This window comes from Mastomys coucha, unplaced genomic scaffold (genome assembly GCF_008632895.1).
Source record: "Mastomys coucha isolate ucsf_1 unplaced genomic scaffold, UCSF_Mcou_1 pScaffold20, whole genome shotgun sequence".
Taxonomy (NCBI): domain Eukaryota; kingdom Metazoa; phylum Chordata; class Mammalia; order Rodentia; family Muridae; genus Mastomys; species Mastomys coucha.
Window position 1 is genome coordinate 140,841,105 of NW_022196903.1, and position 18,103 is coordinate 140,859,207.

Below are 18,103 nucleotides of genomic sequence, written 5' to 3' on the forward strand. Positions count from 1 at the left end.
GGAAAAAGTAAATTCCATAGCCAAGGCAAAAAATAGGATTCAAAGCGTCTAAGTAAGATTGTTTGTAAACTGAAATTATTTACAGTGCACATCCTGTTGTGCTGCTGAACCTGAAGCAGAGAGAACTTTAAGTTAGATCTGGGGCCAGATGTGATGTCATAGGCCTTGGAGTGTAGTTAGCACTCAGGTAACAGAGGCAGGCAGATTTCTGTGAATTCAAGGCCAGCAGGGCTACATAGCAATGCCCTATCTCAAAAATAAAAAATAGTAAAATAAAAACTCAAACAACAACGAAGTTTAATCTCTTTTTCAAAAAGTTTTGCTTGTTTGTTTGTTTGTTTGTTTTTGTATTTTGTGTTTTGTTTTTGTTTTGAGACAGGGTCTCACTTTGTAGCTTTACCCAGGAACTCACTATGTAGACCAGGCTAGCCTCAAATTCACAGATCCTGTCCATCTCTGTTTCCTGTGTGCTGGGATTAAAGGTGAATGCTACTATGCCCAGTCCTAAAATAATTTTTTATCTTACTTTTTTAAGTGTGTCTATGTGCATGTGTATGCATGCGTGCATGTGTGTGTGTGTGTGTGTGTGTGTGTGTGTGTGTGTGCATGCCCACACAAGTGAGTCCAGTGTCAACAGAGGCCATCAGATTCCCTGGAGCTGAAATTACAGTCAGCTGTGAGCTGCCTGATGCATGTGCTGAGAAATGATCCAGGGTCCTCTGAAAGAGCACAGGCACTCCTAACTCCTGAACCATCTCTCCAGCCTCCTGCTTGCTTCTTTTTGAGGCAGAGTCTTACTATGTAGTCCAGGGGGGAAGGGACATAGCGCATCCAGTCTTCCTTCATTTTCCTGCCTCAGCCTCCCTGGTACTGAGATTTCAGGTATGGGCCACCTCATCTGGCTTAAAGGGATCTTATATAGAGGAATGCATGATTCTATTTATTTGTGGATTTTTGTCCAAATCCTTTTTATAGCCACACATGAAGAAAATCACCCACGTTCACACACTTAGCATTTACTCAGAAAGCATTCTTTGTGTCTCTGTCTTAGAACCCAGGGGACACGTGAGATTTAGTACATGCCCAGGCATCTCCCCCTTGCTCTCTGCTCTGTGTGATGCAGAGCTGTCCCCAATAATTGCTGTTTTGACTACAGGTAGACCAGTTATTTCTTGGTTTTTGTGTATGAGAGTGAATGAATACACAGTTCTTGTCCTGAGTTTACATAATGCAGTGTCCTCAGGTCTCACCGTCATTTGTTTGTTTGTTTGTTTCTTGTGTGTGAGCAGCATTCCATTGCTTGCACACACCATATCTGCTCTTTATCTGTGTCTGTTGACAGGTCCTTGTGCAGATCACTTAGCTAGTGAGACTATGTGCTTTAAACATGGGCATCTGGGTATCTCTTTGTATCTTGACTTTGTTTCTTTGGATACACACCCAGAAGTGAGGTTAGTATATTGTTTTTCCCTAATGGCTGATACCAATTGTTGCAATGTGTGGGTGTTATTTGTATTTCTTTTTTTGAGCAGTGTCTTAGTTAAGGTTTCTATTGCTACAGTGAAATTCGGTGACCAAAGAGCAAGCTGGGGAGAAGTGCGTTTATTTGACTTACACTTTCGCATTGTAGCCCATCACTGAAGGAAGCCAGGACTGGAAGTCAAGCAGGCTAGGAACCTGGAGGCAGGAGCTGATGCAGAGGCTGTGGAGGAATGCTGCTTACTGGCTTGCTCCTCATGGCTTGCTCCTCAAGACTTGCTATTCATCTTTCTATTCTTTTCATTTTTTTTTTCTTCTTGAGACAGAGTTTCTCTGTGTAGCTCTGACTGTCCTGGAACTCTCTATATAGACCAGGCTGGCCTCAAACTCAGAGATCCACCTGCCTCTGCCTCCCAAGTGCTAGGATTAAAGGCGTGCACCACCACTGCCCAGCTGCTCTGCCTGCTTTCTTATAGAACCCAGGACAATTGGCCCAGGTATAACACCACTGACAATGGACTGGGCCCTCCTCCATCAATCACCAATTAAAAAAAAAAAATGTCTTACATGCTGCCTACAGCACAGTCTTATGGAGGCATTTTCTTAATTAAGGTTCCCTCCTCTCAGATGACTTTAGCCTGTGTCAAATTGGCATAAACTGTCAGCACAGGTGGAAACTCTTTGGATGGATTGCTCCTTGTTAAGTTTTTACAATATACATACATACATACATACATACATACATACATACATACATTCATGCGCTGGATACTAACTCCCTATCAGTCGAGTCACCATAAATAGTCTCTCCTAGTTCCTGGGTTGTGTTTTCCTTTGTTGACTCTTGTTCCCTGTGCTGTGGACAAGATTTGAACCAAGTTTGCTGTTGTGTTTTGTGCTTTGAGGATTGATCTAGGAAAAGATTTCCTGTCCCAGCATCTGCTGTGTTTCCTACTAGTGGCTCCAGAAGTCTGAGTCCTACCCTGGGGTCTGCACACACTTTTCATTGACTGCTGTGCAGAGAGATGGGGCTTAGGTTCAGCTCTGCGTATGGACAGACGGATGGACGTCCAGCGTTCCCAGCACTGTTTGTTGATGAAGCTGTCATTTCTCAAACACACGTTTTCACAATGATATTGAGAATTAGTCGGCTGTAGACTTGTGGGCTTCTCTCTGGGTTTCTGTTCTGCCCTGTAGGCGTGTGTATCCGGTGTCATCACCTCGCTGTGTTTGCTGCCACGACTCAGTGCTATATCTTAAAGCCAGACACCTCTAGCTTTGCTCTTGGGCTCCTTTGTGCTTCATGTGAATTTTAGGGTTTTTTTTGTCAGTTTTGTTGAGGATGTCATTGGCATTCTGATGGGGATTGCATTGAATCTGCAGGCTGCTTTGAATTGATCCAAAAGAACAGAGCTGGAGCTATTCTGATTTGGGGTTTGTTTTGTTCTCGCTTTTCTAAGGTGAGTGATTGGGTTATGCATTTGAGTTCTGTCTACTTGACCTTAGTGTTTTTATGTAAACTTTGCTATAAATTTCCTTCTTATCCATTTTTGCCCTATGCCAAAGTTTTGGCCCATTATATGCATATGTATATATATTTATTTAAATTTATTTAAATTTTAAAGTATTCCTAAGCTAGCATGGTAAGTCCTAGGTGTCGCTGCGGCATCTTCATAGTGTGTGTGCATATACATTACACACTGGCTGTTCTCATTCACTCCTCTCCTTCTTGAGCTCCTCTGAACCCCAGGCTCCGTCTTTCCTTCTGCCACCCCCTCTGCTGTCTCATCACAGGTACATTGTGTTCCCATTTCCATTTGTTTCCAGAACATTTTAAATTCCCCTTGGAGTGAAGTGCGCTGTCCCGCCTCTGTGCAGGTACACGGTTTTTACTCAGTTCTCCTTACTGGGTTACTGGCTCGTTCCTTTACAGCCAGCAAAGATTCAGGATAGGACTTAATTTTGCATGAATTTCTTAAGACTCATTCTAGATAAACATACAATTTATCTAGAGACAATTCCATGTGTAGATGAAAGCAATGAACTTAGACAATGAACTTGACTGGCACAGAGGCTCAGAGGCTGAGCCCTGGAGCCGGCCTGTCCACACTTAGTCCTCAGCTGAGCACTGGAGCCATTCAGTTCACACTTAGTCCTCGGCTGAGCACTGGAGCCAGTCAGTTCACACTTAGTCCTCAGCTGAGCACTGTGACTGTAGCGTTCACTTGTTTCCAAAGCCAAGCAGAGACTTTTAGAGCATCTCACAGGACTGACTGTCGAGGAGATTGGACGAGTTATATGTTCACAGCACTGACTGTCTGGCACATCTTACCCTCTTCATCTCTTTACTACTGTTAGCTGTAGCCTCTGGGACAACCTGAATCCTTTTCTGTTCAAAAAACTAACTTGTTAAAAATGATTTACTACTGAGGACCCAGATGGTATGGTGGGTAAAGGCGTTGGACATGCAAGCCTGGTGACCTGAGTTTAATCCCACATAAAGGCAGAAGAAAACAAGTTCTCAAAGCTGTCCCCTGAGATCCACATATGTGCCATGGCATGTGTGCCCCACACATATGTGCCGTGGCATGTGTGCCCCACACATATGTGCTGTGGCATGTGTGCCCCACACATGTGTGCCCCATGTCAGACGCTCAATAACAGTTACAATGAAACCTCCTGAACTATTAGGCTTTTTGAATAGTGCCAATGGCTCTTCTGATCTTCTGCAAGCCCAGTCACAAATGAACATTTTAAATAACTTGTATTAGATTTTTTTCTGCGTTTTAAACTCCAAGTCACTTTTTATAAGGCTGTGGTGTGTGTGTACCACACATCTTCTGAGCCTGTGGGGTAGCTCTTTGTTTCCATAAACTTTCCTGTATTTGAGCACCTGATTTCTTCTCCTTTTTTTACTTTGATGGGCCAGTTTGATAAGCTGTATCATGGGAATTAATTGTTGGAAATTTTTCTGAAAAGTCTTTTATATATGCCTTTTATTATGCTTCCAATTGTTCACCAAATATTTCTGTGGTCCTACTATGTCCATATGTGTGTGTGTGTGTGTGTGTGTGTGTGTGTGTGTGTGTATGTATGTATAAGAGATTTGCAAGTGTCTTCATAGACATGGTATAGGTATATAATGGTATAGGTCTGTAATCACTTAGGAGGCTGAGGCAATAGTATACGGGATGAGAGGATAGCCTGGTATACATAGGGAGCTGGCTAAAGCCTAGCCTGGGCTTCAGAATACATCTGTCTCAAAAAGAAAAGAGTGAAGAAAGAGGGAGGAGAAGGAAGTAGGAAGAGGAAGAAGGGGGGAGAGGAGGAGAGAAGAGGAAGAAGGAGGAGGGAGGAGGAAGGGGGGTAATGTCAGTATCCATGGTGACCTAAGTGTATTGCTGTGATTTTTCATTAGACCATAGAAAATTCCACACTGTCCATTGCACTGGATACTTGAGAACCTGGCCTCTGAATGTCGTTGGCATGGAGAAAGAGACGGGCAGAGGAAAAGACAGCAGTCCTCTGACCTGCCTCGTGGCTATGGGACGGTTACATCCACACATTGTCCCTCAGAAGAATGGCACAATCAACGTGAGACCAGCTGAGTTCATTACCCGCTTCGCAATGAATGGGAAATTCATCTACGTGGACCAAAGGTAAGCACAGCTGCCCAGAGGCCACTGGGGCAGCTGACACACGGCTTGGCAGCCCTGCTGCCGTCTTCTCTTAATTAGGGCTTGAGAAGAGGAAGTAGAATCTAAGTGAGATGAGGAGATGGAGAACTGGGGAGCAAACTTTGGAAGGTGTTTCCTAGCAGTGATGTTGAGTCTGCCCTGCTCCATGGCCTCAGTGTTGGTGGTACCCATGGCTCCCTGTACAGGCATCAGCAGGATGTCATGGGCCTCACCTGGAGTCCTGTTTGTAGTCTGTCTATGGATGGGGAGGACCAGGGCTGCCCATAAGCCCAGGCTAGCTCTTTCCTCAGGCTGTTTCCCCACAGTCCCACCCATGTTGGACCTGCAGTGTTCTGGGAGGCATCACCGTCAGCAACTGCCATGATGTTTTTCTGTTTCAAAACCAGGGCAACAGCAATTTTAGGATACCTGCCTCAGGAACTTTTGGGAACTTCATGTTATGAATATTTTCATCAGGATGACCTCAATAATTTGACTGACAAGCACAAAGCAGGTAAGTAATTCACTGAATGAGGTGCTTTGAGGGTAATTTAAAATGATGACTTCAAGTTAGGCGAGGTGGCTCATGCCTTTAATCCCAGCACTTGGGAGGCAGAGATAGACAGATTTCTGAGTTCGAGGCCAGCCTGGTCTACAGAGTGAGTTCCAGGACAGCCAGGGCTACACAGAGAAACCCTGTCTCAAAACACAACATAAAACAAAACAAACAACAACAACAACAACAAAGATGATGACTTCAGTCAGGTGTGCTGAACCACACTAGAATCTCAGTACTTGAGAGGTAGCATAGGGGATCGCGAGTTCCAGGCTAGCCTGGGCTGCATAGCAAACTCCTGTCTAAATAAAGAAATGGACTATACTATCCATTCTCAATTTCTCATTCCTTATGAAAGCCAAACCTTGAATTGATTCTCAAGGCCCTGGTCTGGGTTTGGTGTTTGGTTTTGGTCTGAGTTTCAGCATGGCCCCCTGGCTGGTCTGGAACCAGCATATACCCTCTCCAGCCTCTGGTGACGGAGTCACAGGCGTGAGCCACCACTCCTGGCTGGAAGGTTTTGATTGTATGGGCCACTGTGCTAACTGCAGCTTTTCCTGTGAAGTTCTGCAGGGTAAGGGGAAAGTACTTACAGACTCGTACAGATTCAGAGTGAAGGATGGCTCCTTCGTAACTCTGAAGAGCATGTGGCTCAGCTTCACGAACCCTTGGACCAAAGAGCTGGAGTACATCGTGTCTGTCAACATGCTGGTTTTGTGAGTAGTTTTCTGTGCTCTTAAGACCTTTGATCTAATTTCAGATGAGTATCTCTGCTTCTCTTAAGACACTGTCTTAGTGAGGGTTTTACTGCTGTGAACAGACACCATGACCAAGGCTGCAGCGGCCGGCGGTCTGAGAGCTTCCTTTACTCTCCATTGACATCCTTTACTCTCCATTGACATTAGTTGTTCAGACTAAGCTGAATGTTGGCCTTTTGAAATCTTCATGCTTGGTTTAATGCCTGGTGGTAAAAGTGGCAAAGGTAGGCAGTGTCATGTATACCTCTGTTCTTGGCACTCAGGGGGAAGAGGCAGGAGGATAAGAAATTCAAAGTCACTTTTGGTTACATAGGGAGTTTGAGGCCAGCCTGGACTATGTAAGACCTTGTCTGAGAAAAAGAAAAAAAAAAAGAAAAAAATAGAAAGAAAGAAAAAGAAAGTGAGAAGAGGAAGAGGAGAAAGGAGGAGGAGGAGGAGGTGGTGGAGATAGGCGGGATATAGCTCAGCTTAACATGCTTAATGTGTACATGACCCTTGGTTCAGTCCCCAGGAAGGCAAGGCCAGGCACATGTATTTAATGCCAGTACTAAGGATAAAAGGCAGGTAGTTCTCTGAGTTTGAGGTAAACTTGGTCTATGTAACATGTTCCAGGCTAGCCAGGAGAGGCCTTGTCTTGAAACAAAAATAAAACAAAAAAGAAACGATGTATTTTCTGTGCCTCTGTGCCACAAGAAAGTGTGTACAGGACAGCCAAGAGTGAGCAGAAATCCGCCAGTGCCCTCAGAGGATGCCCTTCTCTAGCCTGGTTCTCACTGCCTCCAGGGGGCGCAGTGAGACCAGGATGCCCTTCTCTAGCCTGGTTCTCACTGCCTCCAGGGGGCGCAGTGAGACCAGGATGCCCTTCTCTAGCCTGGTTCTCACTGCCTCCAGGGGGCGCAGTTAGACCAGGATGCCCTTCTCTAGCCTGGTTCTCACTGCCGTTCATCCTGGCCTGAGCTTTGTTTCCCGCTAAGCTTTTAAATAGGTGTAAATTTCTTCAAATAAGCTCCATTTGTTTGTCTTATGTGTAGTTTTCCCAGTACTAGGAGGCACGTACCTCCCATGTTCCCTGTTAGCCTTTCCAATACAGCTGTGGACCTTTGCACTAAGTGAACCGTCACTGTGGGAATGAGACCAGTGGGGCATTTGCCACAGATCCCAATCTTAGGCGAAGTGAACAATAAAATGTAAATGAGTGGAAAACTGGCAAGTCAAATACTTGGAGCCAGTGTGGGGCATTAACAGATTTCCTGCCCCTCAGGGAATGTCATGTGCTTTTCTGACCTCCAGGGGGCGCAGTGAGACCAGGTTATCCTCTCTTCAGCGCGGCAGCAGCCAGTCCTCTGAAGGTAAGCTGGAGTTTCAGATCAGGGGTGATCACTCATCCGGTATGGATTCTATGAAGATCTGCTTTTCTGTCTAAGAACGGAGAAAATTTCCAGGGGAAGTTAGAAAACATTTCAACTGGACAGGCCCATTGCATTGGGCTGTGGAAGAAGATAGAGACAGGAAGGGTGGCTCTGGAAGTCCAAGGCACTTTTTGTGTACAGATAATGACCTGAGTTCAATTCCCCAAACACACATGAAAGTGGAAGGAAAGGACTGATATCAGTGTGTCTTCTGTCCTCCACTACCACACACATATATCACACATATATCATACATATGCATACCATATTCACATGTACATCATACATATACATCATAATACATATATACACATGCATATAATATACATATGCATATCATATACACATATACAGATACATACACATACCTACATCATGCATACATATATCATACACACACCATATATACATATATCATACACACACATATATACACATTCACACTTATACATCATATACACAAGTCATACATATACATAACATACACATGCATATCATATACACATATATATCATATACATACATACATGCATATATCATACACATGCATATCATATACATACGCATCATATAGATATACATCAAAACACACATACACACCTATACACTCATATACAAACATCCTACATACATGTAAACACATGTAAACATAAACACACATACAAACACATGTACATGCATGTAAACACATATATAAACACACATATCATATAGATATATCATACACACATACACTAATACCTAAGGTGAGGTGACCAGCAGATAAAGGTGTTTGCCTCGAAACTGACAACCTGAGTTCAATCTCCAGGACTAACAGGGTGGGAGAGGACAGACTTCCACACATGTTCCTTTGACCTCCAAGGGTATGCTGTAGCATGCATGTGGTTACATACATCATTCATACACACAATAATGAACAAGAGACCAAGTTCAGAAGGCACATAGACCCTATAGGAAACTTCCAGGAACAAAAATCGCTTGAGGTGCCAGAGCACCTGGCTCATGTCTCCACTGTAGTGTAACATGGTACCCCACGCAAGTCGCTGCTCACCTGACTGGTTCCCCACTGGACAGAAGTCCTCGTAATCAGACTGGTGTTGTCACATAGTCTCCTCCCAGCCTTATCCACATGTTCATTTCTTACCACTAGACAAATGACAGACTATCATGAAGGGCCTGTTTTTCCATCTCAGATTTTTTTTTTAACCACAGGGATGTACTTATGTTTTATATACAAAATGTATTTTTGAAGTATCTGAATATGGTGGTGACATATGCATGTAATCCCAGCACTTGGGAGATGGAGTTAGGGAGATCAGGAGTGAGAGGCCAGACTCAACAACTTGAGACACTATCTAAATAAAACAAAGCAAAACCAAGAGGCAGAAGCAGGCAGATCTCTGAGTTTGAGACCAGCCTGGTCTACAGAGTTCCAGGACAGCCAAGACTACATACACAGAGAAACCCTACTTTGAGAAAAACAAAAAGTAAAAATGGGTAGACAAACAAACAAACACCTGGGGCTGAAGAGATGGCTCAGAGGTTCAGAGCACTGGCTGCTTTTGGAGAGGACAGAATAAACATAAACAACAACACAAAAGGAACTATGAAATATGGAATGGTATTCCCCTGGCTTTGCTGTCAGGGTCAGAAGGGAAGAGACCGTGCTGAAGGTCATAAGTCATAGCTGATCTCTTGGTGACTTCACACATCTGTGATCTCTGCTCACAGCGTCTCACACATTAGGAATTACAGAATAAAAGGCCACATCATGTTTTCTGTTATTTTAAGGTGTGGATCATCTATTTCTTTTCAGGAGAAAACTAGGGAATCGTCTGAATAGAAAGAAAGCCACTAACTAGGGCTGTGCACTTTTTTTTTTTTTTAACTTCTTTTGAGACAGCGTTTCTCTGTGTAGCCCCGGCTGTCCTGGAACTCACTCTGTAGTAGACCAGGCTGGCCTGGAATTCAGAAATCCGCCTGCCTCTGCCTCCCAAGTGCTGGGATTAAAGGCGTGTGCCACCACTGCCTGACGGGCTGTGTACTCTTTAACGCTCTCCACTGAGTTTTCTCTTGTGCTATTGCATAGACTCATTTAGACAATCCTGCATCAGTGTGCCTGGCATATCCACGGGGACTGTCCTTGGTGCTGGGAGCATTGGAACAGATATTGCAAATGAGGTTCTGAGTTTACAGAGGTAAAGTTTTATTACTGCAAATATTCTCGTATAAATGGCTGCTGTAGTTACAAACCAGTACATAGATCAGTTGTTCTCCTTTTGTGTGTGTGAGTGTGTATGTGTGTGCTCACCTGTGTGTGTGCATGCCTGTGTGTGTGGCCAGCATTCAGTAGGGCAGGACAGGGCAGCTGGGTATGCACCTACAAGTGGCTTGCTCACAGGGCAGAGGCATCAGATCCCCTGGAGCTAGAGTTGTAAGCAGTTGGGGGCTACCCAGAGAAAAACTTTTATAATCTTATTTTTGACAAGTTATTTCTAAACATCATGTGAAATCCAGAATTCAGGAAGAAAAAAATTCATAAATTTAATTGCATAAAAGTTCAAAATTGAAGCATAAATTACACTATTACAATAAAGTTAAAATAAGTGAATATAAACCAGAAAGTGTGTGCTTTGTATAATAACCATCTATAATGTGTAAAGAATTTTATATCATAAATATATTAAATTTTATATACTTATACTTCAAACTTTGTGTAAAGCATAAAGAAGAGTTATTGAATAATTTTGTAGGTGTCCAGAGAGATGGCTCAGCAGTTAAGAGCATTTGTTGCTCTTGTAGAAAAGCTGTCTCAAGTTTCCAGCACCCCACAATGGCTCACACTGTCTGCGACTCTAGTTCTAGTAGATCTAACTCCTGCTTCTCTCTTCTGAAGGCACTTCATACATGGACACAAACATGCATGCAGGCAAACACTCATAACCATAAAATTAGAATAAATAAAACGATTTCTTAGAATAGCTGAATTGTTGTTTTGATACTAAATTGTGGACACAACAAATACAGAGAGAATGGCCAAGAAATGTTAGAAATTGTTCATTTCCACCCATATTTAAATGGATGCACACACAATTAAACAAAGGGTCTGGAACTTTTTCACTTAGGAGAGTATGAAAGACTTGAAAGTTTGATAATTCTCTTTGTTGAAGAGAGAGAAAAAACAGATTCCTCAGTTCTTTAGAAAGTATAAATTAGTGAAATAACTTTGGATGGAAATTAGACACAATGCATTAAAAATACAAGGATAAGCCAGGTGTGGTGCACACCTGTCATCCCGGTTCTCAGGCAAGATGGTGATTCTCCTGAGCCTGAGGCCAGCCTGGGGTACATTCAGAGACCTAATATAGAACAAGATGTGTTTAGGTGGGGCATAGTGGTGCACTCCGTTAATCCAAGCACTTGAGAGATGGAGGCAGGAGGAACTATGAGTTCAGAGATAGCCTGATTTACATAGTGAGGTCCAGGCCAACCTGGGCTACATAGTTGACCTTGTCTCAAAAAAAGTATATTTAATCTGAGGCTCAAAACAAGCTGTCATAGCCAACTGTGAAAGAATAAGACCATAATAGCTGTGCTGCCGAAGAAGGTTTTAAATTATTAAGTGATTCCCTCTGACGCAACCATGTAGTAGAATACTTTGCAATGTATGGAAGGGCTGGCTCAGCAGTTAAGAGGGCTCAGGTTCAATTCCCAGCACCCACATGGCAGCTCACAACCATTCGTTCTTCCAGTTCTGGGTGGGGTACCTGACACCTTCTTTGGGGCTCCAAAGGCATCAGGCATGCACATAGTGCACAGACATACATGCAAGGAAACACTCATACACATTAATCTATATTTATGGTATAGAGAAAGGTAGAGAAATGGAAAAATAAGAAAGAAAGACAGTCTGAGTGAGCCCACACCTTGCTTGTTCAGCATCTTGTCCTCAGCTGAGTTTCATTTCAATTTCTTAAGTTTTTCCCATTGAAGGTTTGCAGCCCTGCTCTGCTTGTACATCTTATTTTAAAACATTATCACATCTTGTTTATTTATTTTGTGTATGTGCTTGTATGTACATGCATGTGTGGGTCATTGCATACAGAGCATGAATTTGTGTGGGTGAGGGCACACACAACCTGCTTGTGTGTGTCATTGCGCACACAGCTTGCTTGTGTGTGTCAGCGCATGCACAGCATGCATGTGTGTGAGTCAGTGCACACACAACCTGCTTGTGTGTGTCATTGCATACACAGCATGCATGTGTGTGTGTCAGTGCATACCCAGCATGTATGTGAGTCAGTGAATGCACAGCATGCATGTGTATGAGCCAGTGCATGCACAGCATGTATGTGTGTGAGTCATTGCATATACAGCTTGCATGGGTGTGTCATTGCATACACAGCATGCATGTGTATGTGTCAGTACATACACAACTTGCATGTGTGTGAGCCAGTGCATGCACAGCATGCATGTGTGTGTCAGTGCATGCACAGCCTGCTTGTGTGTGTGTCAGTGCGTGCACAGCATGCATGTGTGTGTGTGAAGTGTTTTCAGCACTCCAGGGTCAAAAATAAGTCTGCCATGTAAGAAAGCAGCTGGCCTCAAGTACTGAATAGCAAGTGTTTAGTCTGAGGTTCCTTGCTACTGCTTATCAATGACTTATGATGCATTCAGAGGAGAAAAACTCCTTCCAAAATCCTGTCTGAGGAATAAATATCGCTTGTCTCCATTCTTAGGTTACACTCTTCATCCCCAGAAGATGCAAACCCTTCAGAAGTAGTGAGAGATAACCACAGTGTAAACTGCGGGAGCACCTGTGGGCCCGTGAGTGACGTAAATGTTCATTTTCATTGTGTCAGGCCATTCTATGAAGATACATGGACCTTTCTGCTGACTCGGTCATCTTAGGGGACGTCTTAGTATAGGTCAGTGGTAACAGGAGACACGGTTAGAAGCCACAAAAGGGTCCCAGGGTGTGTGTGGCTCACATATCCAGTCTTTGTAACATCAGTTCAGAATTCTGCCTCAGTGTCCTCACTCGTAAGGCAGGCATGAAAATAACATATCCCCTGGGATAGGTGATGGAATATAAACCAAAATCATTTTTATTTTGAGATAGGGTACCATGTAGCCCAGGGTGGCCCCAAACTTGCTGTATAGCTGAGGATTACCTTGAACTAATTTTCCCACCTCCACCTTCCAAGTGCCAGGATCACAGGCATTCACCATCATGCCACCTAAAACCCAAACTCTCCTACTAGGTGCTCAGAAAGTAGGGGCTTTACAGTCATCACAGATTCTGACTTGGTGGCTTAAGAGCACTCAGGTAGTCTGAAAGAGATTTAAGTAGGCCATGGGATAAGTACCAGAGGCCACTTAGTCAATCCGATAAACACAGCTAACTGAAATGCATACTGCATGTACAGTAATTACACCGTGGTTGGTGGGCACTCCGCCCTAGAGTAGCTTGAGAGGTGGAAACTGGTGAATCCAGGGCTCGGCAGACATAAATGAGTAGCCTCAAAGCTAGTTTAGGCAACTTAGTGACACCCTGTCCCGATATAAGAAGGTTTTAAATATTAAAAAATACAAAGGAATGGATATATAGCTTAATGCTCTTGGCTGGTACATAGGAGGACCTGGGTTTGATTCCCATGTGGGGTAAGGGACACTAAGTCTACTGCGATCTGGAAGTCTGAAATGCATGATGATCCTAGTGTGATCTAGAGCAAACAGCATGAGGTGGCCAGTCAGCTCTGGAAGATAGGAAGATGAGAAGGAGGAGGAAGAGAAAGAGGAAGAAGGAGAGGAAGAGGAGGAGGAGGAGGGAGAGGAGAAGAGGAGGAGAAGGAAGAAAAGGAGGAGGAAGAAGAGGAGGAAGAGAAGAAGGAGGGGTAGGAGGAGGAAGAGGAGAAGGAGGGGTAGGAGGAGGAGGAGGAAGAAGAGGAGGAGGAGGAGGATATGTGACTAGGGGAGCATGAGCCAGAAAATGTAAATGTCATATGATATGGGTAAAACTTGTATGGAAATATAATGTATCTTCCTAACTTATTATTTTCTTATTTAGCAAATACAGTAATCTCATAGAAATGGACATATAAGCCATTGTAATTAAATCTCCTGGCCTCCACATGTACATAGCATATGCATGTGTGTGCACACACACAAACACACACATTCATACACACCCACACAGGCATGCACATGCACCCATATAAAGGGATCTTGGCTTTAGCATCAGATGCCTTGGTCTGGAATCTGGTGGCTCTCTCAGCTTCAAAAATGGAAGCTGCACACAGAGCACAGGGTGTGTGGCACCAGGGTACTCATGCACAGCTGAGGGAGGAACTGGTGCCAGTTGCTCTGATGGCACCCATGGTTCTCACTGTACTTAGGTAGGAGCCTTGTGACTGCTCCATCCTGTCTTTCCAGGAATCCACTAGGGAGCTCTTTGCAGTGAGTCCTTCTGAAACAGCAGGCCTGGAGGCTGCCAGGCAACACCAGAGCACTGAACCCGCCCACCCTCACGGACCACTCCTTGGTAAGTTGTCCCTGTCACGAGATACCATGTACAGTCCCAAAGTCTCCGTCTCCAACACTGTGTTCTTAAACACAGGGGACTTTTAAAGAAGCAGGGAGTTTTAAGATTTTTTTTTTCCCCATCAGGAAACACATTCCTGCAATCCCAACATTTGGAGGTTGAGGCAGAGTATTACTATAAGTTCAAGGCTACCTTAGGCTACATAGTGAGCACTAGGCCAGCCAGAGCTAATAGAAACTCCTCGTCTCAAAAGGCTCCCTCCCAAAACATCCCCAGGATCCCCGCACCTGGAATCCTAACACAATGGTCAGCAGTCATTGTTTTTTAGGATTTTTTAAATTTTTATTATATGTTTTCCAGCATTTTGTCATACATGTATGCAGTCTTCTCAGAAAGGTTATTGTCTCCCCTAGAACCTGAGCTATAGGTTGTGAGCTACCACGTGGTACTTAACTGCTGAGCTCTCTCTTTCCTGCCCCATCAGTTACTCACTAAACCTGCCACAAAGGATTCAGTCATCAGTTAAGCCAGTTTTGGCTTTTGCTGAATACACATAATTCAAGTAAAAATTTAAAAGTATTTCCATCTAGGGAAAAAATGTCCATTCTCAAGAATTTCCAAGAAACTAAAAAAACCTCATGCTTAAAAAATAAAATAAATAAAGTAAAAGTGTAGGAGCCCTGGAGAGATGGCTCAATGGTTAAGAGTACTGTCTGCTCTTACAGAAGACTCTGGTTCAGTTCCCAACACCCAGATGCTGGCACACAACCATCTGTAACTCCAGTGCCAGGGTACCAAACCCTGCCAGGATTTGAACTCAGGACCTCTAGGAGCACAGACAGTGCCTTTAACTATGGAGCCATCTCACCAGACCCTCATTTCCTTTGTCAATCTCTGGCTTCTCAGAGTTTTGGAATTTGTTACCCTATCCCAGGCTCCAGTGGCAGATCTTTGTTCACAGTGTAGGCAGGCAAATGTCTGCTTGACTCCTCCTGCATACACAGTCTCCAACTTGCAACTGTCTGGGAGTCTGCCTGCCCTTCATTCAGTGGCGTGATCTTCTACTAGGAGATGCATAAGACTGGCTCATTTAAAATATGTCAGAGCCCTGGAGAGATGGCACAGTGGTTAAGAGCACTGGCTGTTCTTGTAGAGGACTGGAGTACAATTCCCAGCACCCACACGGCACTTCCTCTGGTACTGCATGTACAAATCACACAGACATACATGTGGGTAAAATACACATGTATGTACAATAAAATAATATTTTAAAAATCCAACATCTGCAATTTAAGACATGTATTTCATCTTACCTGGCTTTACCTGATTCTAAAGACATGGTTTTTTTTTTAGTCCCTTCTTGTCACTGTGATAAAGCAAGAAGTGGCTTAGAAGAAAGGGGAGAAAGCTCATTGTTCCCAGTCTATCACCTAGAGAGGCTGTTAGTCAAGCCACAGTCAAGGGCAGACAGAAATGATTCACGCTCCCTTGCTTTTATGTGCTCACACAATTCAGGACACGGCCTATGAAATGGTAACACCCACAGTTAGGGTGGCTCTTTTATAAAAGTTCCTCACAGGCCTTCTTCCCACAGGTCCCAGGTTGGGCTCCAACATGCATGTAGCTAGGGATTACCTGGAACTTCTGGTTCTCCCGCCTCAGGCTGGGATTGCCGGTGTACACCACAGGCCTGGTTTATACAGTGCTGGGCCTCACATCACACTCAGGGTTTCGTGCAGGCACTTCACTAACAGAACCCTGGACCCTGCTATTCACTGGCTTTGCTCTTCTCGACTACAGTTGTGTGTTTATGTCTATTTTATGTGCATGAGTCTTCCACCCATGTGTATGTTTGTGCACCATGTGCATGTCTGTCTAGTGCATACATCTAGAGGCCAGGAACTGGAGTGACAGATGGCTGTGAGCCCCCCATGGGAAGCCCCTTCAAGAACAGCCAGTGCCCCTAACCTCCAAGCCTCTCTCTAGCCTCGCTGACTACAGGTATTTATCACGACCTCCCTGTACTTACATAGCCCTGTGTTTTAACTTACAGGTGACAAAGCCCAGCTGGGTTTTGATGCCCTGTGTGACAGCGACGGCACAGACATGACTGCATTCATGAATTACCTGGAAGCAGACGGGGGCCTGGGCGGTGACCCCGGGGACTTCAGTGACATCGAGTGGACACTCTAGCATCTTGACTTTGACCTCTAACATGAGAATCATTTCATAGTGTTTCGCTTACAAAACACTCTACTCTTGAGCACTGTATTGATACATTTTATCTCATTAATAGTCTGCCGATTTTTATATATCTGCACTTTACTCTCACAGGGATGTGCGGGTCAGACATTTTCCTCCAAAGAGAAACAGCCAAGTTTATTAATCCCTTTTTACACAGTGAGCAAGCAGCTTGGGGGTCAGGCTGTCATATTTTTGCCGATATATTCTGACCAAAAACTGCTACCAACCATATTGTTAGGGCTTTTGTTATTGTTGTTGTTTTTGAGTTTGGATTTTTGTTTTGTTTTGTTCTGTTTTCTGTTTTTGTTTTTCAAGACAGGTTTTCTCTGTGTATCTCTGGCTGTCCTGTAACTCACTCTGTAGACCAGGCTGGCCTCAAACTCAGAGATCTGCCTCCCAAGTGTTGAGATTAAAACCATACATCACAATTCCCGGCTTAAATACAGTCCCTGAAATCATGAGGCAATGAGAAGTCTCTTAGAAGCCAACTTTCTAGTAATAATTTAGATTTTAGAAGGCATTTTTTAAAAGTAACTAACCTAAAGATAGCTCAAATGTAGTGTAAGAATTAGGATGATGGGCTGGTGAGATGGCTCATCGGGTAGGCACCCCGACTGCTCTTCTAGAGATCCTGAGTTCAAATCCCAGCCACCACATGGTGGCTCACAACCACCCATAATGGGATCTGATGCCCTCTTCTGGTGCATCTGAGGGCAGCTGCTGTGTACTTATTTATAATAATAAATAAATCTTTGAAAAAAAATTAGGATAATTTAAAATTCTGGCCTAGGAATGCAGCTCAGTTGACAGAGTCCTTGCCTAGCATGCACAAAGCCCAGGGTTCAGTTCTTAGCATTGTAAACCAGATGTGGGGGTGCACACTTGTAATCCTAGTACTCAGGAGGCTCTTAAGTTCAAAGCTAGCCTTGACAACATAGCAAATTGGGGGTCAGCCTGGGATTCATGAAACCCTGTCTTTAAAAATAAATAAAATAAAAAATTATTTAAATTTCTACCTATTTGCCTTTCTGAAGAGTCATACTTTATTTTATTTGTATGTGTGTGTGTGTGTGGGGGGGGTATTTTCCCTTCACACATCTGTGTACCATTTGCATGTCTTAGCTGTAAAGGCCACAAGAGGGCATCAGATCCCCTGCAACTGGAATTACAGACAGTTGTGAATTGCAGTGTGGACTTAGCCAGCGCTCTTAGCCACGGAGTCATTCCTCTGGCCCCCAAGTTGTACCGATTACCGTGTATTTTAATTTAATTGTCTTTTCTGAGTACACTCATAGGCCCTCTTCTGTGCTTTACCAATGCAGCTAGATAAGCCGAGACGGAACGGGGAAGCCCTTGAGTCGAACGCAGGTTCAGACCCACTCTTGCTTCTTTGGGGTGCTACATCTCCCCCCAGCCCTGAATGGCCCTCTGAGCCC

The 18,103-nt window shown here is 44.0% G+C and overlaps 1 protein-coding gene across 1 annotated transcript in view; it reads left to right on the forward strand.

Annotated features, from left to right (window-relative positions):
- Arntl2 (aryl hydrocarbon receptor nuclear translocator like 2) overlaps positions 1–17,144 on the forward strand; it is a 49,843-nt gene extending 32,699 nt beyond the window's left edge. The window contains exons 8-15 of the mRNA XM_031381048.1: positions 4,898–5,138; positions 5,564–5,670; positions 6,278–6,428; positions 7,761–7,819; positions 9,969–10,077; positions 12,619–12,706; positions 14,315–14,423; positions 16,477–17,144. Of these exons, the coding sequence (XP_031236908.1) occupies positions 4,898–5,138; positions 5,564–5,670; positions 6,278–6,428; positions 7,761–7,819; positions 9,969–10,077; positions 12,619–12,706; positions 14,315–14,423; positions 16,477–16,616 (1,004 nt within the window). The 3' untranslated portion in view covers positions 16,617–17,144. The remainder of the gene's footprint in view (positions 1–4,897; positions 5,139–5,563; positions 5,671–6,277; positions 6,429–7,760; positions 7,820–9,968; positions 10,078–12,618; positions 12,707–14,314; positions 14,424–16,476) is intronic.
- Positions 17,145–18,103: the final 959 nt, after the last annotated feature.